The sequence below is a fragment of the Cherax quadricarinatus genome, chromosome 7 (genome assembly GCF_038502225.1).
Source record: "Cherax quadricarinatus isolate ZL_2023a chromosome 7, ASM3850222v1, whole genome shotgun sequence".
Lineage (NCBI taxonomy): Eukaryota > Metazoa > Arthropoda > Malacostraca > Decapoda > Parastacidae > Cherax > Cherax quadricarinatus.
The window spans coordinates 1,126,868-1,145,065 of NC_091298.1; the positions used below are offsets into that span (position 1 = coordinate 1,126,868).

Genomic DNA, 18,198 nt, shown 5'->3' on the forward strand with positions numbered 1-18,198 from the left:
TGGGTTTATGAAGGATGAGGTTAACCAGAGAATTGATGAAGGATAAAAGGTGAATGGTGTTCTGAGGTATCTGTGGAGACAAAGAACATTATCCATGGAGCCAAGAAGGGAATGTACAAGAGTATAGTGGTACCAACACTCTTATATTAGTGTGAAGCATGGGTTGTAAATGCTGCAGCAAGGAGGCAGTGGAGATGTCGTGTCTAAGGGCAATGTGTGGTGTAAATATTATGCAGAGAATTCATAGTGTGGAAATTAGGAGGATGTGTGGAATTACTAAAAGTATTAGTAAGAGAGCTGAAGAGGGGCTGTTGAGGTGGTTTCATCATTTAGAGAGAATGGAACAAAGTAGAATGTCTTGGAGAGCGCATAAATCTGTAGGGGAAGGAAGGAGAGGTAGGGGTCATCCCAGAAAAGGTTGGAGAGAGGGGGTAAAAGAGGTTTTGTGGGCGAGGGGTTTGGACTTCCAGCAAGAGTGCGTGAGCATGTTAGATAGGAGTGAATAGAGACGAATGATTTTTCAGACCTGATGAGCTACTGAAGTGTGAGCAGGGTAATATTTTATGAAGGGATTCAGGGAAACCAGTTAGCTGGACTTGAGTCCTGGAAATGGGAAGTACAATGCCTGCACTTTAAAGAAGGGGGTTCGGGATATTGGCAATTTGGAGGGACGTCTAAGCTGTCGTATCTGAACGCATCTGCAAAGACATTGATTATGTATGAGTGATGGTGAGTGTTGAATTATGATGAAAGTTTCTTTCATTGTTTTTGGGTCACCCTGCCTTGGTGGGAAACGGCCGACGTGTTAGAAAAAAACAGAGTCAATAGTCATTCTGTAAATTAATTACCATTGAGTGTTCTACAGACTTACCCTACTTCTCTGGAATTTGTAGTATATGTAGCTTTGATGAGAATATACTCTAGATCAGCTAAAGCCATTAAGAAATGTTCACGGTTAGCTTCTTGACCATCCTGTCGTTCCCAGTATTGTTCATAGAGTGGGACACTAACAGTTTCTTGACGAGTAGCACTTAACTGGCTTTTGCTGTAGTGCTTCAAGGTGATATCATTACCCTGAAAGATTAAAATACCATTATTTATATACTGTAGTTGAATCATGCTTATCAATGAATCTATTACAAAATTCCTCATTCTGGGACTTCTACAAAGCCCTGTATTTACATATTATGCACTGTACAAGCATATCTCATTCAGTTACAAACCCCCTGTATTTATATATTATGCACTGTTCAGGCATACCTCATTCAAAGTTCGCTATTCTACAAGATTGATGGACTGAACACATCGACTCCAGGCTGAGGGACTGATTACCTCAAACTCCTCTCCATACACCCTTTTGGGTAGTTTCAAATTTAGGTTGGATAAATATATGAGTGAGAGGGGTTGGATTTGATTGGGACTTGCAAATGAGTGGATAGAGCAAATGAGTGGTGGGTAGTCAGTTACAAACCCCCTGTATTTATATATTATGCACTGTTCAGGCATACCTCATTCAAAGTTCGCTATTCTACAAGATTGATGGACTGAACACATCGACTCCAGGCTGAGGGACTGATTACCTCAAACTCCTCTCCATACACCCTTTTGGGTAGTTTCAAATTTAGGTTGGATAAATATATGAGTGAGAGGGGTTGGATTTGATTGGGACTTGCAAATGAGTGGATAGAGTTATCAGAGATTATTTCTTGGGTAGCATTGAAAACTGGGTTGGGCAAATGCTTTGTTAGTGGGATGGATTGTAAAGGACCTGCCTAGTATGGGCCAATAGGCCTGCTGCAGTGATCCTCCTTTCTTATGTTCTTACTGGTATCATGTTTATTCAGAATGCTACAGGGGTATTAAACTGTCATAATTAACACACATACAAAGCAAGAATCTAATTTTTTTCCTGAACATTTTATTCACATTGTATGACATGAATAACTGACAAAGGTAGAATTGAGGCCAGGGTCCCTGATGTAGTTCTAGGTCATAAGTTCAGTTTGCTCAGATAAGCTGTGAAGGGTAAATTTTGGCCTAGAAATAAGAGAATGGGTCTGTGTGGTAAATGTGCATAGTATAAAAAAAAATCCTGCCCCATGTGGTGAATGATGGGAAAAAAACTGGCCTTGTGAATGGTTTAAAATAAAGTTAAGGTGTTTTCTCAGATGGTTTTTAGGGTTTTATTGGAATGGAAGACATACTGCTGAAACAGAGATGATTTTGAAAGTATGTAGCTTGAAATTGATCTCAAAGTCGCATAAATATTTGATTGTTACCAATATTTCAGAGGATGGGTAAGGCCCCCTACACCTCCCAGTCTGTTTTTATGGTTGTTTTATAATTGGGCTGATTGAATCACTGGGAAATTGTAAAGCATGACCAATCTTTCCTGGTTATATTTTATTATCTGAGAAATAGAATAAATTTTGTATTTTTGTGTGAATAGGAATTCAAAATGGAAAGCAAGTGTAATATAGGAGAGGCCTGGGGATGTGACTAATGAACAGAAGAAATGTTGTTTTAGTACAAGGAATGTCTACATTGTTTATGTAATAAAGTTGGTAGAATTACCGACAATATGTAAAGTAAAAGGACACAAGTGCAACTAATGTGACATTTATTGTGGCAACGTTTCGCTCTCCAGGAGCTTTATCAAGCCATTACAAACAATACATGGACACAGAGGGTATATAAAGGCTCAGAGTGAGGTGAATACTAGTGAGGTACCATTTCGATGTTCACTAGTGGTAGTAGTAGTAGTGGTAGTGACAAAAGTAATACAATATGGTAGAGCAATTAATTCGTACATGAGTAAAAGGATATAGAAGCTATTACTTGGGTAACATAAAAATAGGTTGGACAAATATAAACTGGAATGAGGCAGTTTATATTTGTCCAACCTATTTTTATGTTACCCAAGTAATAGCTTCTATATCCTTTTACTCATGTACGAATTAATTGCTCTACTATATTGTATTACTTTTGTCACTACCACTACTACTACTACTACCACTAGTGAACATCGAAATGGTACCTCACTAGTATTCACCTCACTCTGAGCCTTTATATACCCTCTGTGTCCATGTATTGTTTGTAATGGCTTGATAAAGCTCCTGGAGAGCGAAACGTTGCCACAATAAATGTCACATTAGTTGCACTTGTGTCCTTTTACTTTATACATTGTTTATTATGGACTCTACTTTTAAATTGTAATTTTTCAGCTTGTGTAAAATTGGGCATATTACCAACTTCTGTATACTTTATAGTTTTGCACTCAATAGAATCGACAGAATGGAAGGCATACTAGTGAAATAGCTAAGAATTTGGTCAAATGGAGCAATGGAATTGACTTAAAAAAAAAAGACTCAAACTGGGCAAAATTGCTGATGCATAAATAGTATCAAGACTGTTAGCTTTGCACCTGCAAATTCCATAAGTTTTCCATCAAATTTTGTACTTTTGGTGTCATTACCTTCAGAAAAACATTCTCTACCAAATCTTTAGAAAAAATATTTCATTTTTGTTTAAAAAGTGGACACTGGGAGCAATATTAATTTTGGGAATCTGGAAAGTGAAAAAGTTACATATTGTGCATATAACTGCAAACAATGAGAAGGTTCATATAACTGTTGTATAAAGTTACTGTATACTTTTTTCATAAAGTTAAAACTTGTCTAGGTCTTAAATTATAATCATATTTGAAAAACAAAAAACACGTACATAGATTTCCACTGCACAGGCAGTATTTGCTGAGCTTTGACCTCCAGGTGCTGGTACATAACGCAAACTATATGTTAAGTTACCACCATAGGAGGATATCTTGTTTCCAAGGAACCGCTGTGGCAATTTCCAGTAATAGACCTGCAACAAATTTAAAATTATTAAAATATCTATGTACAATTAATGCTATTAAATTACAGAAAAAAATATTAGGTTTACAATAGCAGTATGAGTCAGTTTGACTAGCTCTTGTATGTGAATGTATTACGTGGAAAAACTATAATGTAAATTTTGTGTAATTTTGTATCTGTAGTCACAAGAACAGTTATAGTAGTATACTGCTCCTTAAAAATTGGCATGGGTTAAATTCCTAGGATTACCTAATAATCTGATTATTACACCCTACTTTTGTTCCTGCCAGCCTGTGTGGGGGGCCACACTCATACAGATTCCCAAATTCCAAGAGTGCTGATACTCATAGAAACTAAGCACTTTTCCATGTTTCTGCCAAGCATGGGCATCTGTGTAGTCCTTGTTTTCACTTGCCAAGAAACTGAGCCTTCCCCTGGAACTGCTGCACATCAGTGGACAACAAACATCTTTTGTCAATGGACAGAGGTGAGAGATTTTGTGTTGGCCTCACTGAATCACTCAGAAGGTCATGGACTGCTCCATCACAACCCTGGTAGGCTGGGCTCTGGTTCATTCTTGTTGTGGTTTCCTAAAATCAGTCTTTTTGTCCTCCCAGCTGGTGGTGCTCAGAAATCATCTTATATATTATCATCATGGCTTGCCTTTTGCTATCACTAGGTGAAAGAATGCCTAATACATCAGCTTTTTTTTTTTTTTTTTCATAATTTGCATTTTTTTTTTTAGCTATGGGACCCATTTTACACAGCTGTATATGAATATACAGCTGTGTAAAAATTTATTTTTTTAACACACCAGCTGTCTCCCAAAAAGGTAGAGTGACCCAATAAAGGAGACACAATCACTTTTACTCATTTAACAGATGTCTTGCAAGAAGTGCACAGGCATCATCACTCCTCCTTCACAGCACAAACATTACTTTCCACTTCCATTTATCTATCCAAATATTTAAAAGCTACCTTAAAATTAGGCAATGTAGCATGTTAGTTTCTCATGCTTTCAATTATGTATATGCTTTTGTTATGACAATCTTTTTTTTTCAGTGATGATAAAAGGCTGACAATTTCCTTTGTGACCTGTTATTGCTTTCCTCCATATCTATTACATGGCACTCATCTAAATTAAATCATATCACTCCATTTGCTCCATTTATCATACTTTTTGTAAGAATCTGTAGTGGTTTTATCACTTATTTTCTATATAATCTCTTTTATTTTACAACATACTGGCTGTCTCCCACCAAGACAGGGTGGCCCGAAAAAGGAGAAAACTAAAAACATATTCACGTTTTTTTTTTATTCCCTATTTATATCACTTATAACTGTTTCCATCTTTCCCCTCCCCCCTTTTAACACACTGGCTGTTTCCCACTGAGACAGGGTGTCCCAAAAGAGAAGAAATACTTCCAGAAACTTTTTTTTCTTTTTATATTAATTTATACAGAAGAAAGAGTTAACAGACCCTTGCTTCCAGCATTTTAGTTGCCTCATACAACATGCATGACTTATGGAGGAAGGATTCCTCTCCATTTCCCCATTTTTCTTAACCCAACATTTGGTTTACTGTATTTACCCAATAGATGTGCAAATGCCTATGAGCAAATTTATGTACCTACCGCCATTATGTGACTCCATCCATTGTGTGCGTTTATTCCCATATCCATCAATCAAACCCCCACAACACTTACACCTGTTGCCAGTGTTTACCTAGCAATAAGTAAGTACTTGGATATTTATAGACTGCTGTGAACCATATTCAAGTGGAAAAAAGAAGGGTGTTAGTATAACTTAAATAAGATTAGGCTTTGAATAAGGTGTGGTAGGATAACAGCTCTTAGTCTGAAAATTCATGAGTAAAGAAAAACAAACAAATTTACTTGTTCCTCAAATCCAATAAAATATTTTCAATTACTGCATTTATTCATTATGAGTGTGCTATTTCATATGAATATGCATTCATAACTTTGTCCCAGCATGTTTTTATATAGTACTATACACTTGAAATAATGCACACAAGTCAGTTTAAATGCAACTGTTTCACTGAGTAAATCTACCAAATAAAAATTTAGGTAATTAATCAAAATATATTAATTTGATTAGATTAGTTAGCTATGAAGAAAAAACTAATACATTAAGAGAAAGAAAAACGTACCTCTTGATCAACTCGGGAGAACTCGCGGAACACCAGTTCTTGACGACCAGAGTCAACAAATATATCATTACTGATAACCGTTTGCTGGAACTTGTCCACCAGTTCAAATCCTTGACGGTCATTAGTAAAGGATACAGATTCCTATAAAAAAAAGATATAACAAATATATCAGAATCTTATTTAGAATATTACAGAATACTGTTGTACTGGGAAGGAATTTACATTCATTTTAATATAAGAACTAGCACAGACTATATTGTTTAAGACGATACCTGTTGTCTGTACCAGTTGGATGAGGTACACTGCCGAGTGATGCCCATGCAGAAACATTCAATACATCCATCACGATTGTTCTCATTGAGGTAGAAAGAGTCTGGCTTACATTGGTCACATTTTGGCCCAGTAACAAATTCCTGGAAAGAATGCAATAAGCAATAATTCACAACATCTCCAGTGATGATTATTAGACACAGAATCAATAAAGAAGAGCATCAACTACTGGGATCAAAATAATGACACATTATTTAGCTTCATTACTTAAAACAAAATAAAACTAAACAAAAGGTAGATAACTCAGTGAATAACACACTAAACAGAATGCTCAAACGCATGGCAAGTCAGTCCTAAAACTTAATGAATGACTTGTCTTTACATGCCAATTTGATATGATACCAGGTGCATAATAAGACATGAACCTTAAATGTGAAGAACTGCAATGAATGATATGCTAAAGATAAATGAACTCAATGGAAACATAAACACATATGCAGTTTAATGTGATCCTTTATTGACAATGTTTCGCCCACACAGTGGGCTTTTTCAAGTCACAAACAGATCTACCTGGGGTGGAAGATACGTGAGTATTTATAGTCAGGTTCAGAATGTTGAGGTCAGGTGGAGAATGCTGCATCTGATGATCTACTGGGTGGGGTTATAGAGTAAAATCTTGGGTAGCTTGGAAGGGAGATTGGATAAGTTGTGAGCAGACCTTTTGCAGTGTTCTATGCTCTTATGTGGGATAGCGATGAAGAAGTTTCTTGGCAAGTGGTTCAGCTATGTTATAGAAGCCATTGTTCTGGTTGAAATTGTTGGTTATAGAGATAAGCGATGATTCCTGGATTCTTCGGTATTGAATGTTGTCTTCTGTGGTGATAAGTCTTGAGTTTCTGTAGTTAATTAAATGGTTGTGTGAATTGCGATGTTGTACACAGGCATTCCTTGTATCGTCAGTCCTGCTTGCGTATTGGTGTTCTGAAATACGTGTTTGGAGGTCTCTTGATGTTTCGCCCACGTATAATTTGTTGCAGTCATTACAAGGGATTATGTATACCCCTGCAGAGGATGGAAGCTTGTCCTGTCTACTACTGGTGATGTCCTTGATGGTCGTGGTTGTGGAGGTAGATACTTGGAATGAGGTATTGGAAAAGATGTTGGAAACATGTTTGGCAATGGAGTTGGTGGGGAGGACTATGTATCTCTTCTCGGCAGTGTCTTCTCTGGGTGTGTTGAAGATATTTAATGCCCGTCGTCTGCAGTCTCTGATGAAGTGACGAGGATAGTGGAGTTTAGAAAATACTTGTTCAATTATAGTGCATTCTTCCTCAAGGAACTCATTGCTGCAGATTCTGAGAGTGCGCAGGAAGAAGCCTATAATTACACCACGTTTAGTTTTGGTGTCGTGGTGAGAGTAGAAGTGGAGAAGATCGTTTTGGTTGGTTGGTTTCGATAGACTTTAAAACGAAGTTCATGGTCAGCTTTGCAGAGAAGAACATCAAGGAAAGGAAGAGTGTTGTCGACTTCTTCTTCAAGTGTGAACTGGATTGAGGGCTCGACCTGGTTGAGCTTGTCTTGGAGAGCTTGAACGTTGAAGCGCCTGGGAGTTATGAGGAGAATGTCGTCAACATAACGGAGCCAGGTGACAGTCGAATCCAATACCCCTTCCAAGCTACCCAAGATTTTAGACTCTATAACCCCACCCGGTAGATCATCAGATGCAGCATTCTCCACCTGACCTCAACATTCTGAACCTGACAAAAAATACTCACGTATCTTCCACCCCAGGTAGATCTGTTTGTGACTTGAAAAAGCCCACTATGTGGGCGAAACATTGTCAATAAAGGATCACATTAAACTGCATATGTGTTTATGTTTCCATTGTGCCGGTATTTTATACCATTTATTTTCATAAATGAACTCAAAATAAAGAATAATAAAAATACATTTAAATTAAATTATCAAACATATGATTGACAACCAATAAGGCAAGGGAATTGAGGTACAGAGAGAGGCTAATGTAATTGAACCTAACAACACTGAAGGACAGAAATAAGGAAAGGGGAAGGGGAGCACATGATAACAACATACAAAATACTCAGGTAAATTGATAAGGCAAACAGGAACAGGAAGTTGAAATGGGAGCTTGGGAACAGTTCTTGAAGTTAAAGTCACAGATGAGCCACAGGGATGTTAGGAAGTATTTTTCATTCTAAGAAATTGGGAAGCAGAATGATCTTAGTGAGGAAATGGTGAAGGCAGGCTCAATATATAGTTTTAAGAGCAGGTATGATAAGGCACACGAGGCTTAGAGAGAGTGAATCTGAAGAGTGGCAAATGAAGAAGCAAGACCAAGATCTAAGAATTAACCCCTGCAACCACAAATAGGTGAGTACACATGCTCACACACATACATCTAGGACTCAACTGTGGCAAACCAATTTTCCTGAATTCCCTTATAAACATTACCTAGGTGACACTCCAACAGCAAGACAAGCCATAAAAATCACTCATTTCCATTCACTCTGATGTAATGCCCTCACCCAAGCCTAATGGGCATTTAGGCCAGCTAGCATTCAAACATTTATCTTTTCCATCCTTTCTGGGATGACACATGCTCCTCCTCTCTGCCTTAGAAATACCCTCTTCAGTCAATCTATCAGCTTCATCCTCTCTAACTTCCTAAATGACCTAAAGAGCCCCTCCTTATCCTTATGAAATATACCTTTAGTAATCCCACATCATTTTCTAAATACATAAATCCCCTGACTCCATATAGGGAGGTTTATATGTAAATATGATAACGAGTTAATTCATGTTATCAATCAGAAGTCAAGAGGGCCCAGGAGCGAAAGCTCACCCTGACAAACATAAATTGATTCTTACAGTTCAGTGAGTATACATACGTATATCGTAAATGAAATATAAAGGCAATAAGAGGTAAGACAGAGAGTAGGATTGCAGATGAGCAAGGAGGCTTTAGAGTAGGTAGGGGATGTGTAGATCAAGTGTTTAAATTGAAGCCTATATGTAAACAGTATTTAGATAAAGGTAGGGGAGTTTACATTGCACTTATAGATTTACAAAAGACATACGATAGAGTGGATAGGGGAGCAATATGGTAGATGATGCAAGTACAGTGGACCCCCGGTATTCGATGGCATCGATATTCGATAAATCCGGTATTCGATGCAATATATCGCAAAAATTTTGCCTCGGTATCCGATCGAAAACCCGGTATTCGATACGATTCGTACGAGACGTGTCCACGTGTGGCCTGAACTGCCCCGTGTGTGCCAGTGTTTACAAGCCAGCCAGTGTGTGCGCATTTAAGGATACATTCGGTACATTCCACATTATCACTGTTTTTGGTGCTTGTTTCTGCAAAATAAGTCACCATGGGCCCCAAGAAAGCTTCTAGAGCCAACCCTTCGAGAAAAAAGGTGCTAATGACTACTGAAATGAAGAAAGAGATAATTGCAAAATACGAAAGTGGAGTGCGTGTGTCGGAGCTGGTCAGGTTGTATAATAAACCCCAATCAACCATCTCTACTATAGTGACCAGGAAAACGGCAATCAAGGAAGCTGTTCTTGCAAAAGGTGCAACTGTGATTACGAAACAGCGACCGCAAGTGTTAGAAAATGTTGAGAGACTGTTATTGATATGGATAAATGAAAAACAGATAGCAGGAGATAGCATCTCTCAAGCGATCATTTGTGAAAAGGCTAGGCAGTTGCATGACGATTTGGTAAAGAAATTGCCTGCAACTAGTGCTGATGTGAGTGAATTTAAGGCCAGCAAAGGTTGGTTTGAAAGATTTAAGAATCGTAGTGGCATACATAGTGTGATTAGGCATGGTGAGGCTGCCAGTTCGGACCAAAAATCAGCTGAAGAATATGTGAAGGAATTCAAGGATTACATAGACAGTGAAGACTTGAAACCTGAACAAGTGTTTAATTGCGACGAAACAGGCCTGTTTTGGAAGAAAATGCCAAGCAGGACCTACATTACTCAGGAGGAAAAGGCACTCCCAGGACATAAGCCTATGAAAGACAGGCTTACTCTGTTGATGTGTGCCAATGCTAGTGGTGATTGCAAAGTGAAGCCTTTATTGGTGTATCACCTCTGAAACTCCGAAGTGTTCAGGAAAAACAATGCCCTCAAGGCTAATTTGTGTGTGCTGTGGAGGGCAAACAGTAAGGCATGGGTCACTAGGGACTTTTTCTATGACTGGTTACACCATGCATTTGCCCCCACTGTGAAAAATTACCTAATTGAAAAGAAATTAGACCTTAAGTGCCTCCTGGTATTAGACAATGCCCCTGGTCATCCTACAGACTTGGCAGAGTGATTTTCTGGGGGCATGAGCTTCATTAAGATCAAGTTTTTGCCTCCTAATACCACTCCTCTCCTGCAGCCCATGGACCAGCAGGTCATTTCCAACTTCAAGAAACTGTACACAAAAGCTAGGTTTCAAAAGTGCTTTGTAGTGACCACAGAAACTCAACTGACTCTAAAAGAGTTTTGGAAGGATCACTTTAATATCCTCAATTGTATAAACCTTATAGGTATGGCTTGGGAGGGAGTGACTAAGAGGACCTTGAACTCTGCTTGGAAAAAACTGTGGCCAGAATGTGTAGACAAAAGGGATTTTGAAGGATATGAGGCTAACCCTGAGAAGCCTATGCCAGTTGAGGAATCCACTGTGGCATTGGGGAAGTCCTTGGGGTTGGAGGTTAGTGGGGAGGATGTGGAAGAGTTGGTGGAGGAGGACAATGAAGAACTAACCACTGATGAGCTGCTAGATCATCTTCAACAGCAAGAGGCCACACCTGCGGAAACTGCTTCGGAGGAGGGGATAGAGAAACTGAAGAAGTTGCCTACTTCACAGATTAAGGAAATGTGTGCAATGTGTCTTAAAGTGCAAACCTTTTTTGATGACAATCACCCTAACACAGCTATTGCAAGCCATGCTGGTGACTATTACACTGACAATGTTGTGAAACACTTTAGGAATGTCATAAAGTAACGGGAGGTACAGGCCACTATGGACAGATATGTTGTGCGACAGAAGTCCAGTGACTCTCAAGCTGGTCCTAGTGGCATTAAAAGAAGAAGGGAAGTAGCCCCGGAAAAGGACTTGCTACCTCAAGTCCTAATGGAAGGGGATTCCCCTTATAAACACTAACACCTCTCCCCTCCTCCCATCCCATCAATCATCACCAGATCTTCATTAAAGGTAAGTGTCAATTATTCTATTGTTATTGTTGTTATTGTAATTATTCTATTGCATTCAACTTAATATTTCATGTAGTAAAATTATTTTTTTCATACTTTTGGGTGTCTTGCACGGATTAATTTGATTTCCATTATTTCTTATGAGGAAAATTGATTCGCTTTTCGATATTTTCGGTATTCGATGAGCTCTCAGGAACGGATTAATATCGAATACCGGGGGTCCACTGTATATGGAATAGGTAGTATGTTACTAAATGCTGTATAGAGTTTTTATGAGGATAGTGAGGCTCAAGTTAGGGTGTGTAGAAGAGAGGGAGATTACTTCCCAGTAAAAGTAGGTCTTAGACAGGGATGTGTAAGGTCACCATGGTTGATTAATATATTTATAGATGATGTGGCAGCAGATGGGTTTATGAAGGATGAGGTTGACCACAGAATTGATGAGAGAATCACGGAGGTGCATTGAGTGGTGCATTGAGGTGTATGTGGAGAAAAAAAAAACATTATCAATGGAAGCAAAGAAGGGAATGTATGAAAGTATAGTGGTACCAACACTCTTATATGGGGGTGAAGCTTGGGTTGTGAATGCTGCAGCAAGGAGGCAGTTGGAAGCAGTGGAGATGTCCTGTCTAAGGGTGTAAATATTATGCAGAGAATTCGAAGTGTGGAAATTAGGAGAAGGTGTGGAGTTAATAAAAGTATCAGTTAGAGGGCTGAAAAGGGGTTGTTGAGGTGGTTTGGTAATTCAGAGAGAATGGATCAGAGCAGAATGACATGACATGAAGAGCGTATAAATCTGTGGGGAAAGGAAGGCGAGGTAGGGGTCGTCCTTGAAAAGGTTGGAGGGAGGGGGGTAAAGCAGGTTTTGTAAGCAAGGGGCTTGGACTTCCAGCAAGCGTGCCTGAGCGTGTTAGATAGGAGTGAATGGAGATGAATGATTTTTGGGACCTGACGAGCTGTTGGAGTGTGAGCAGGGTAATATTTAGTGAAGGGATTCAGGGAAACAGGTTATTTTTATATAGCCCAACTTGAGTTCTGGAAATGGGAAGTACAATGCCTGCACTTTAAAGGAGAGGTTTGGGATATTGGCAGTTTGGAGGGATGTATAATAGGATGGTATACTATATATAATTGGGGCCTTGATATTACATTCTATATAGAGTTTATTATATTATTTCGGGTCACTTTTTATATTATATCTTTAGATATGCTTCTAAGCTGTTGTATCTGGGCGCCTCTGCAAACAGTGATTATGTATGAGCGAGGTGAAAGTGTTGAATGATGATGAAAGTATTTTTGTTTTGGGGATTTTCTTTCTTTTTGGGTTACCCTGCCTCGGTGGGAGATGGCCGACTTGTTGAAAAAAAAAAAAAAAAAGTATGTGCTAGATCTAAGATAAACATTTACATGACAAACTAAACATTTTTGAGGACAGCTTTGTTCCTGTTAACACAAATAGGTAAATAACTATGAATTCACATCATAAGTTAAAGAAATGTAAGACACTATTAATGAGACAAACTGCAACTAAGTGACTCTCCCTGTGATTATATCGCTATTATTATTGCATCTGACTGCATCCTTATGACCAAAAGTGTGGCTGTCAGTGCTCTACTTTTTACTCACCAGTATGAATGTTCCATGTAGGTTTTAGTGAGAATAAAAAGAAATTTAAATGTAAGTTAGGTAAGAAGTAAAGGCACAAAAGAATTCATATAAAAAAAGATTTGAGTGTGTCAAGTAACAAATTAAGGTAACCACTACATCTTAATACTAAATAAATTACATGTATTTACATTTAGGATCTAGTTAATAATGTAAACTAACAATGTGTTTAGTGATAATTTTAACTACTTATAATATATAATATTTATGCTGTTTGTCATATAACAGTAAATGTTTAGCATAAAAAGGAAATCTCTCTAGATTTTTGTTAAGTTGTCTCTAAATTTAGTTTCTGTTAATTTTTCAGAAGTCTAAAGTAAAATGCAGTAAATTATTTGATCTTTATCTGGTCATTTCTTTTAATTAAATATAATACATTATGCATTTCTTCTTTAATTTTACTTCTTAAAATAGTCTTAAATTCATAAAAAATCATTAATAATTTATTTTAGCAATTTTTGAGAAGAATGACTTGCAGTGGAAATACAGTGGTATACTGAATGCTGTATCTAAAATAAGACAATTATTTACTTTTTCTCTTATCATTCTTACACATACTCTTGTTCCCTTTTATAAAGGAATAATGTATGTTCTACACTAATCTTTAGGTACCTTCCCTTCTTTCATACATGCATGAACTGAAAACACTGGGGATAAAGGCAGTAAACCTCAGATAAGTGAAAATACCCAGGGATGAGCATAGTGCTGAGAATATGCAGAGGTGCACATCAATTAACTACTGTGGTGAATACGGGGCTTTGGAATGTATGATAAGCTTTCATTAACCTCAGTAGAGTTTTCCTTGAGTATGTAGCACCAAAATGGAACCCACACCAAATAAAGCATGTCAGGAAACCAAAAAAAAAAAAAGGGATTTGCAGCGAGATTAGCGCTGGAATTTAGGAAAATTAACTACAAGGAGAAGCTAAAAGCTATTGTTTCTTAGTGCAAGATTTGAATTAGTTCTGTATGCCCTAACTTGCCTTTTTACTGAAGAAAATAGTATATTAGTTTCCATGTAACAACTTATGAATGCCTCTTCTGATTCACTTCAGATCTTCAATGTTAATATTTAACTGAATTAGAAACTTGTGCTCCACATCCTGAACTATTCTTCTTGCATGTACTGATATACAGAATACTGGGATTATACAAATATAAGCAAATGTAATAATCACGCCTCACACTGAGTTTGGCCAAGAATTGTTTACAACCACAACCTCCTCCCCACAACAGTCAAAGACCATGTTTCACACCCATACAAAAATGTCAGCTTTTTTCGTTTTCTGGTGCATCCACAATTTGCATCAACTGGAATCATGGTCACCTTCAATCCAACCATCGAAACTCACTCCATTTCTTTACACTTAGTTTTTTCAGTCTTCAGGGCAAAACCACCATTTCTTGTACTAATACTTCTTTAACCTCACTTCATTTTCTAATAAAACTTTCAGTACAGTACTTTTACTGAAAGCTATCATGAGTTTGTAAATTGTAGTGTTACCATCCTGCAATTACCTTAATTTTTTTTTGCAAATTTGTCTTTGTCCACTCAACATCAATTAGTTCTTATTCATTTCACTGATCTTGCAAATATAAATCAATAACAAAATTTAGATATTAAAAAAAAAAAAAATGCAAGCAGAATGTATAGTGAAACAATAGGTCAAAACAAGACAACATGCAAACAAAGAATATACTGAGGGGTGACTAACTCAATGAGTGGGATACTGTATATAACTAAAGTAGCAATTATAGAAAATGCTTGAACTGATACACATATGATTAGCTACAGTAACTTTCCAAATCTTCTGCGGAAGTAAGAAAACGACAAATATATATTTAGCATTCTCAAAGGTGTGTACTGAGAAAATTAATAAAAAATTATCAGAAAATTGATCCTTCAGTAAAAGCCCAAAACATATGAAGAACTTCTGCTTCGTCATTTATGACTGGCTGTAATTGTTTACCTTACAATTCTAATGATATAATTATTCAACCTTTCTGTTGACATAACTGTTCATATATAACTGTCGTACTGTACTTTCAAGACAATGCCTGTAACTTTAGCTTATAAAGCAATGATCATTTTATCAAAGATGCAAGTGTAAATTCATTAATGTAATAACTCAACAGAAATCTGTCCAAACATCACAAAATTAATATATTTCATTGATGTTAAATACGGTGGAACCCCGAACATCAGGCGCTGTGTTTATTGGCCGAATCATATTGAGGCCGGCTTTTAGGCCAAAATTTTGCTCCATATTTCAGCCGGTGCCTTGCAAATCGGCTGTATTAGATGCAGCAGCCCGCCTCCCACCAGGACACCGAGCATAGGTGAGTCAGTCTCCCTGTGTCTTTCAGTGAATGAGCATATACTCCGCACATTCATTCAAACATTTCCTTAAAATCCATTGGTTTTTGTGCTTGTTTATTACGTGTAACTGTGAAATAAATGAGGATGTGGAAGAGCTGGTGGAGGACCACAGGGAAGAGCTAACCACTGAAGAGCTGCAAGACCTTCAACTGGAACAGCAACAGACCACAGCTGAGGAACTTGCTTTAGGGAAGGAGGAAGAGAGAGGAAAGGAGGTGCCTTCTTTAGAAATTAAGGAGATTTGTGCAATGTGGAGTAGGGTGCAAGCTTTTGCTGAGAAATATCACCCTGACCAAGCTGAAACAAGCCATATCTGCAACATGTTCATTGACAAAACCTTGACCCACTTCAGGCAAATCTTTAAGAGGCACCAGAAACAGACCTCTCTGGACAGTTTTCTTGTGCAACAGGGGTCCATTGACTCTCAAGCTGGTCCTAGTGCCATTAAAAGACAAAGAAAGGAAGTAACTCAAGAGAGGGACTTGATACCTGAAGTCATTATGGAGAGGGATTCCCCTTCCAAACAATAACCTCTCCTCCTCCCTCTCCCCTCCTCCCTGTCTTTCATATGCCAACAAGAGTCTTCAATACAGGTATGTAATAATGATTTAAATGTTTATTTATATGTAATTGTCATTGTTTTGTGTATGTAAAACTATAATTAAACTTTACAAAATGTATTTTTTTTTATTATTATTTTTGGGTGTCTGGAATGGATTAATTGTATTTACATTAATTCTTAGGGGAAATACTGCTTCGAATTTAGGCCTTTTCGAATTTAGGTTCACCTTCTGGAATGGATTACGGCCGATATTCGGGGTTCCACTGTAACACTAACTAAATTTGGGCTGACTTAATATAAGTTGGGTATGCTTAAACTACACTGCATTAAGTTAATTAAGTTTTGGTGTAAAATTATAAAAATTTTGTAACATTTTAAGTCAAACTATAACATTTTTAAGTTGTACTGTTAATACATAATAGAAGATTTTTTTTGCTTTAATGGATCAGTTCTGACTAAAATAGCATGGCATAATTATGCACCACTGTCCCTAGCCTAAACAAAACAAATCAGCTTGAATGGTGTCCTAGGACTGCCCAGCTACTACTAAGAACTTAAGAAATTAGGAACACTGCAGCAGGCCTGTTGGCCCATACTAGGCAGGTCCTTTACAATTCATCCCACTAACAAACATTTGCCCAACCCAATTTTCAATGCTACCCAAGAAATAAGCTCTGATGTGCAAGTCCCACTCAAATCCAACCCCTCTCACTCATGTACTTATCCAACCTAAATTTGAAACTACCCAAAGTCCTAGCCTCAATAACCCAACTAGGTAGACTGTTCCACTCATCAACTACACTCTTTCCAAACCAATACTTTCCTATGTCTTTTCTAAATCTAAACTTATCTAATTTAAATCCATTACTGCGGGTTCTCTCTTGGAGAGATATCCTCAAGACCTTATTAATATCCCCTTTATTAATACCTATCTTCTACTTATACACTTCGATCAGGTCTCCCTTCATTCTTCGTCTAACAAGTGAATGTAACTTAAGAGTCTTCAATCTTTCTTCACAAGGAAGATTTCTATTGCTATGTATTAATTTAGTCATCCTACACTGAATGTTTTCTAACGAATTTATATCCATTCTGTAATATGGAGACCAGAATTGAGCTGCATAATCTAGGTGAGGCCTTACTAATGATGTATAAAGCTGCAGTATGACCTCTGGACTTTTGTTGCTTACACTTCTTGACATAAATCCCAGTAATCTATTTGCCTTATTATGTACGCTTAGGCATTGCTGTCTTGGTTTAAGGTTGCTGCTCACCATAACCCCCCCCAAGTCCTTTTCGCAATCTGTATGGCTAAGTTCTACATCATTTAACTTATAAGTGCTAGGGTTATGGACACTCCTGAGCTTCAGAACCTTGCATTTATCTACATTGAACTGCATCTGCCACTTTTCTGACCAAGAATAGAGTTTGTCTAAATCCTCCTGAAGTTCCCTAACATCTACGTTTGAATCAATCTTCAGTCTGTCTATCTGTTTGATAACCATTTCGCTAGTTACTATGATATTGCATAATTTATCATCTTCAGGCCCACTATAAAAATTTATTACTGGGATATTGTTAGTGTCCTCCTGAGTGAAAACTGAGAGAAAATAATTAAGAATAGAGCACATTTCATTCTCCTTGTCGGTAAGATGCTCAGAACTATCTTTAAGGGGACCTATCTTATCTCTAACTTTTGTTCTATATACATACTTTGAAAAAACTTTTTGGGTTAGTTTTCGATTCCCTAGCAACTTTAATTTCATAGTCCCGTTTAGCTTTCCGTATCCCCTTTTTAATGTCCCTCTTAATGTCAGTACGTGTATAATGATTCATAAGATGACCCTCCCCTCTTTTGATGTGCCTATAAATTCCTTTTTTCTGTCCTAAAAGATATTTGAGCCTATTATTCATCCATTTTGGGTCATTTCTATTCGATCTAATTTCTTTACAGGATAGATGTTCTCTGGGCAGCATGTATAGTTTAGAAAACTCTCGTATTGATAGCTCTCTTCGTTACCCCAGTCAACAGATGATAAGTGTTCTCTAAGCCCA

At 37.6% G+C, this 18,198-nt stretch overlaps 1 protein-coding gene across 50 annotated transcripts in view; it reads right to left on the reverse strand.

Moving 5' to 3' along the window:
• The window catches only part of trol (terribly reduced optic lobes), a 960,590-nt gene that overhangs the window by 258,759 nt on the left and 683,633 nt on the right, over positions 1 to 18,198 (reverse strand). For all 50 annotated transcript variants that reach the window (XM_070082142.1, XM_070082177.1, XM_070082160.1 and 47 more), the window contains 4 exons: positions 6,297 to 6,437; positions 6,025 to 6,165; positions 3,724 to 3,864; positions 872 to 1,074 (listed from right to left, as the gene is read on the reverse strand). In XM_070082142.1, coding sequence (XP_069938243.1) covers positions 872 to 1,074; positions 3,724 to 3,864; positions 6,025 to 6,165; positions 6,297 to 6,437 — 626 coding nt within the window. The remainder of the gene's footprint in view (positions 1 to 871; positions 1,075 to 3,723; positions 3,865 to 6,024; positions 6,166 to 6,296; positions 6,438 to 18,198) is intronic.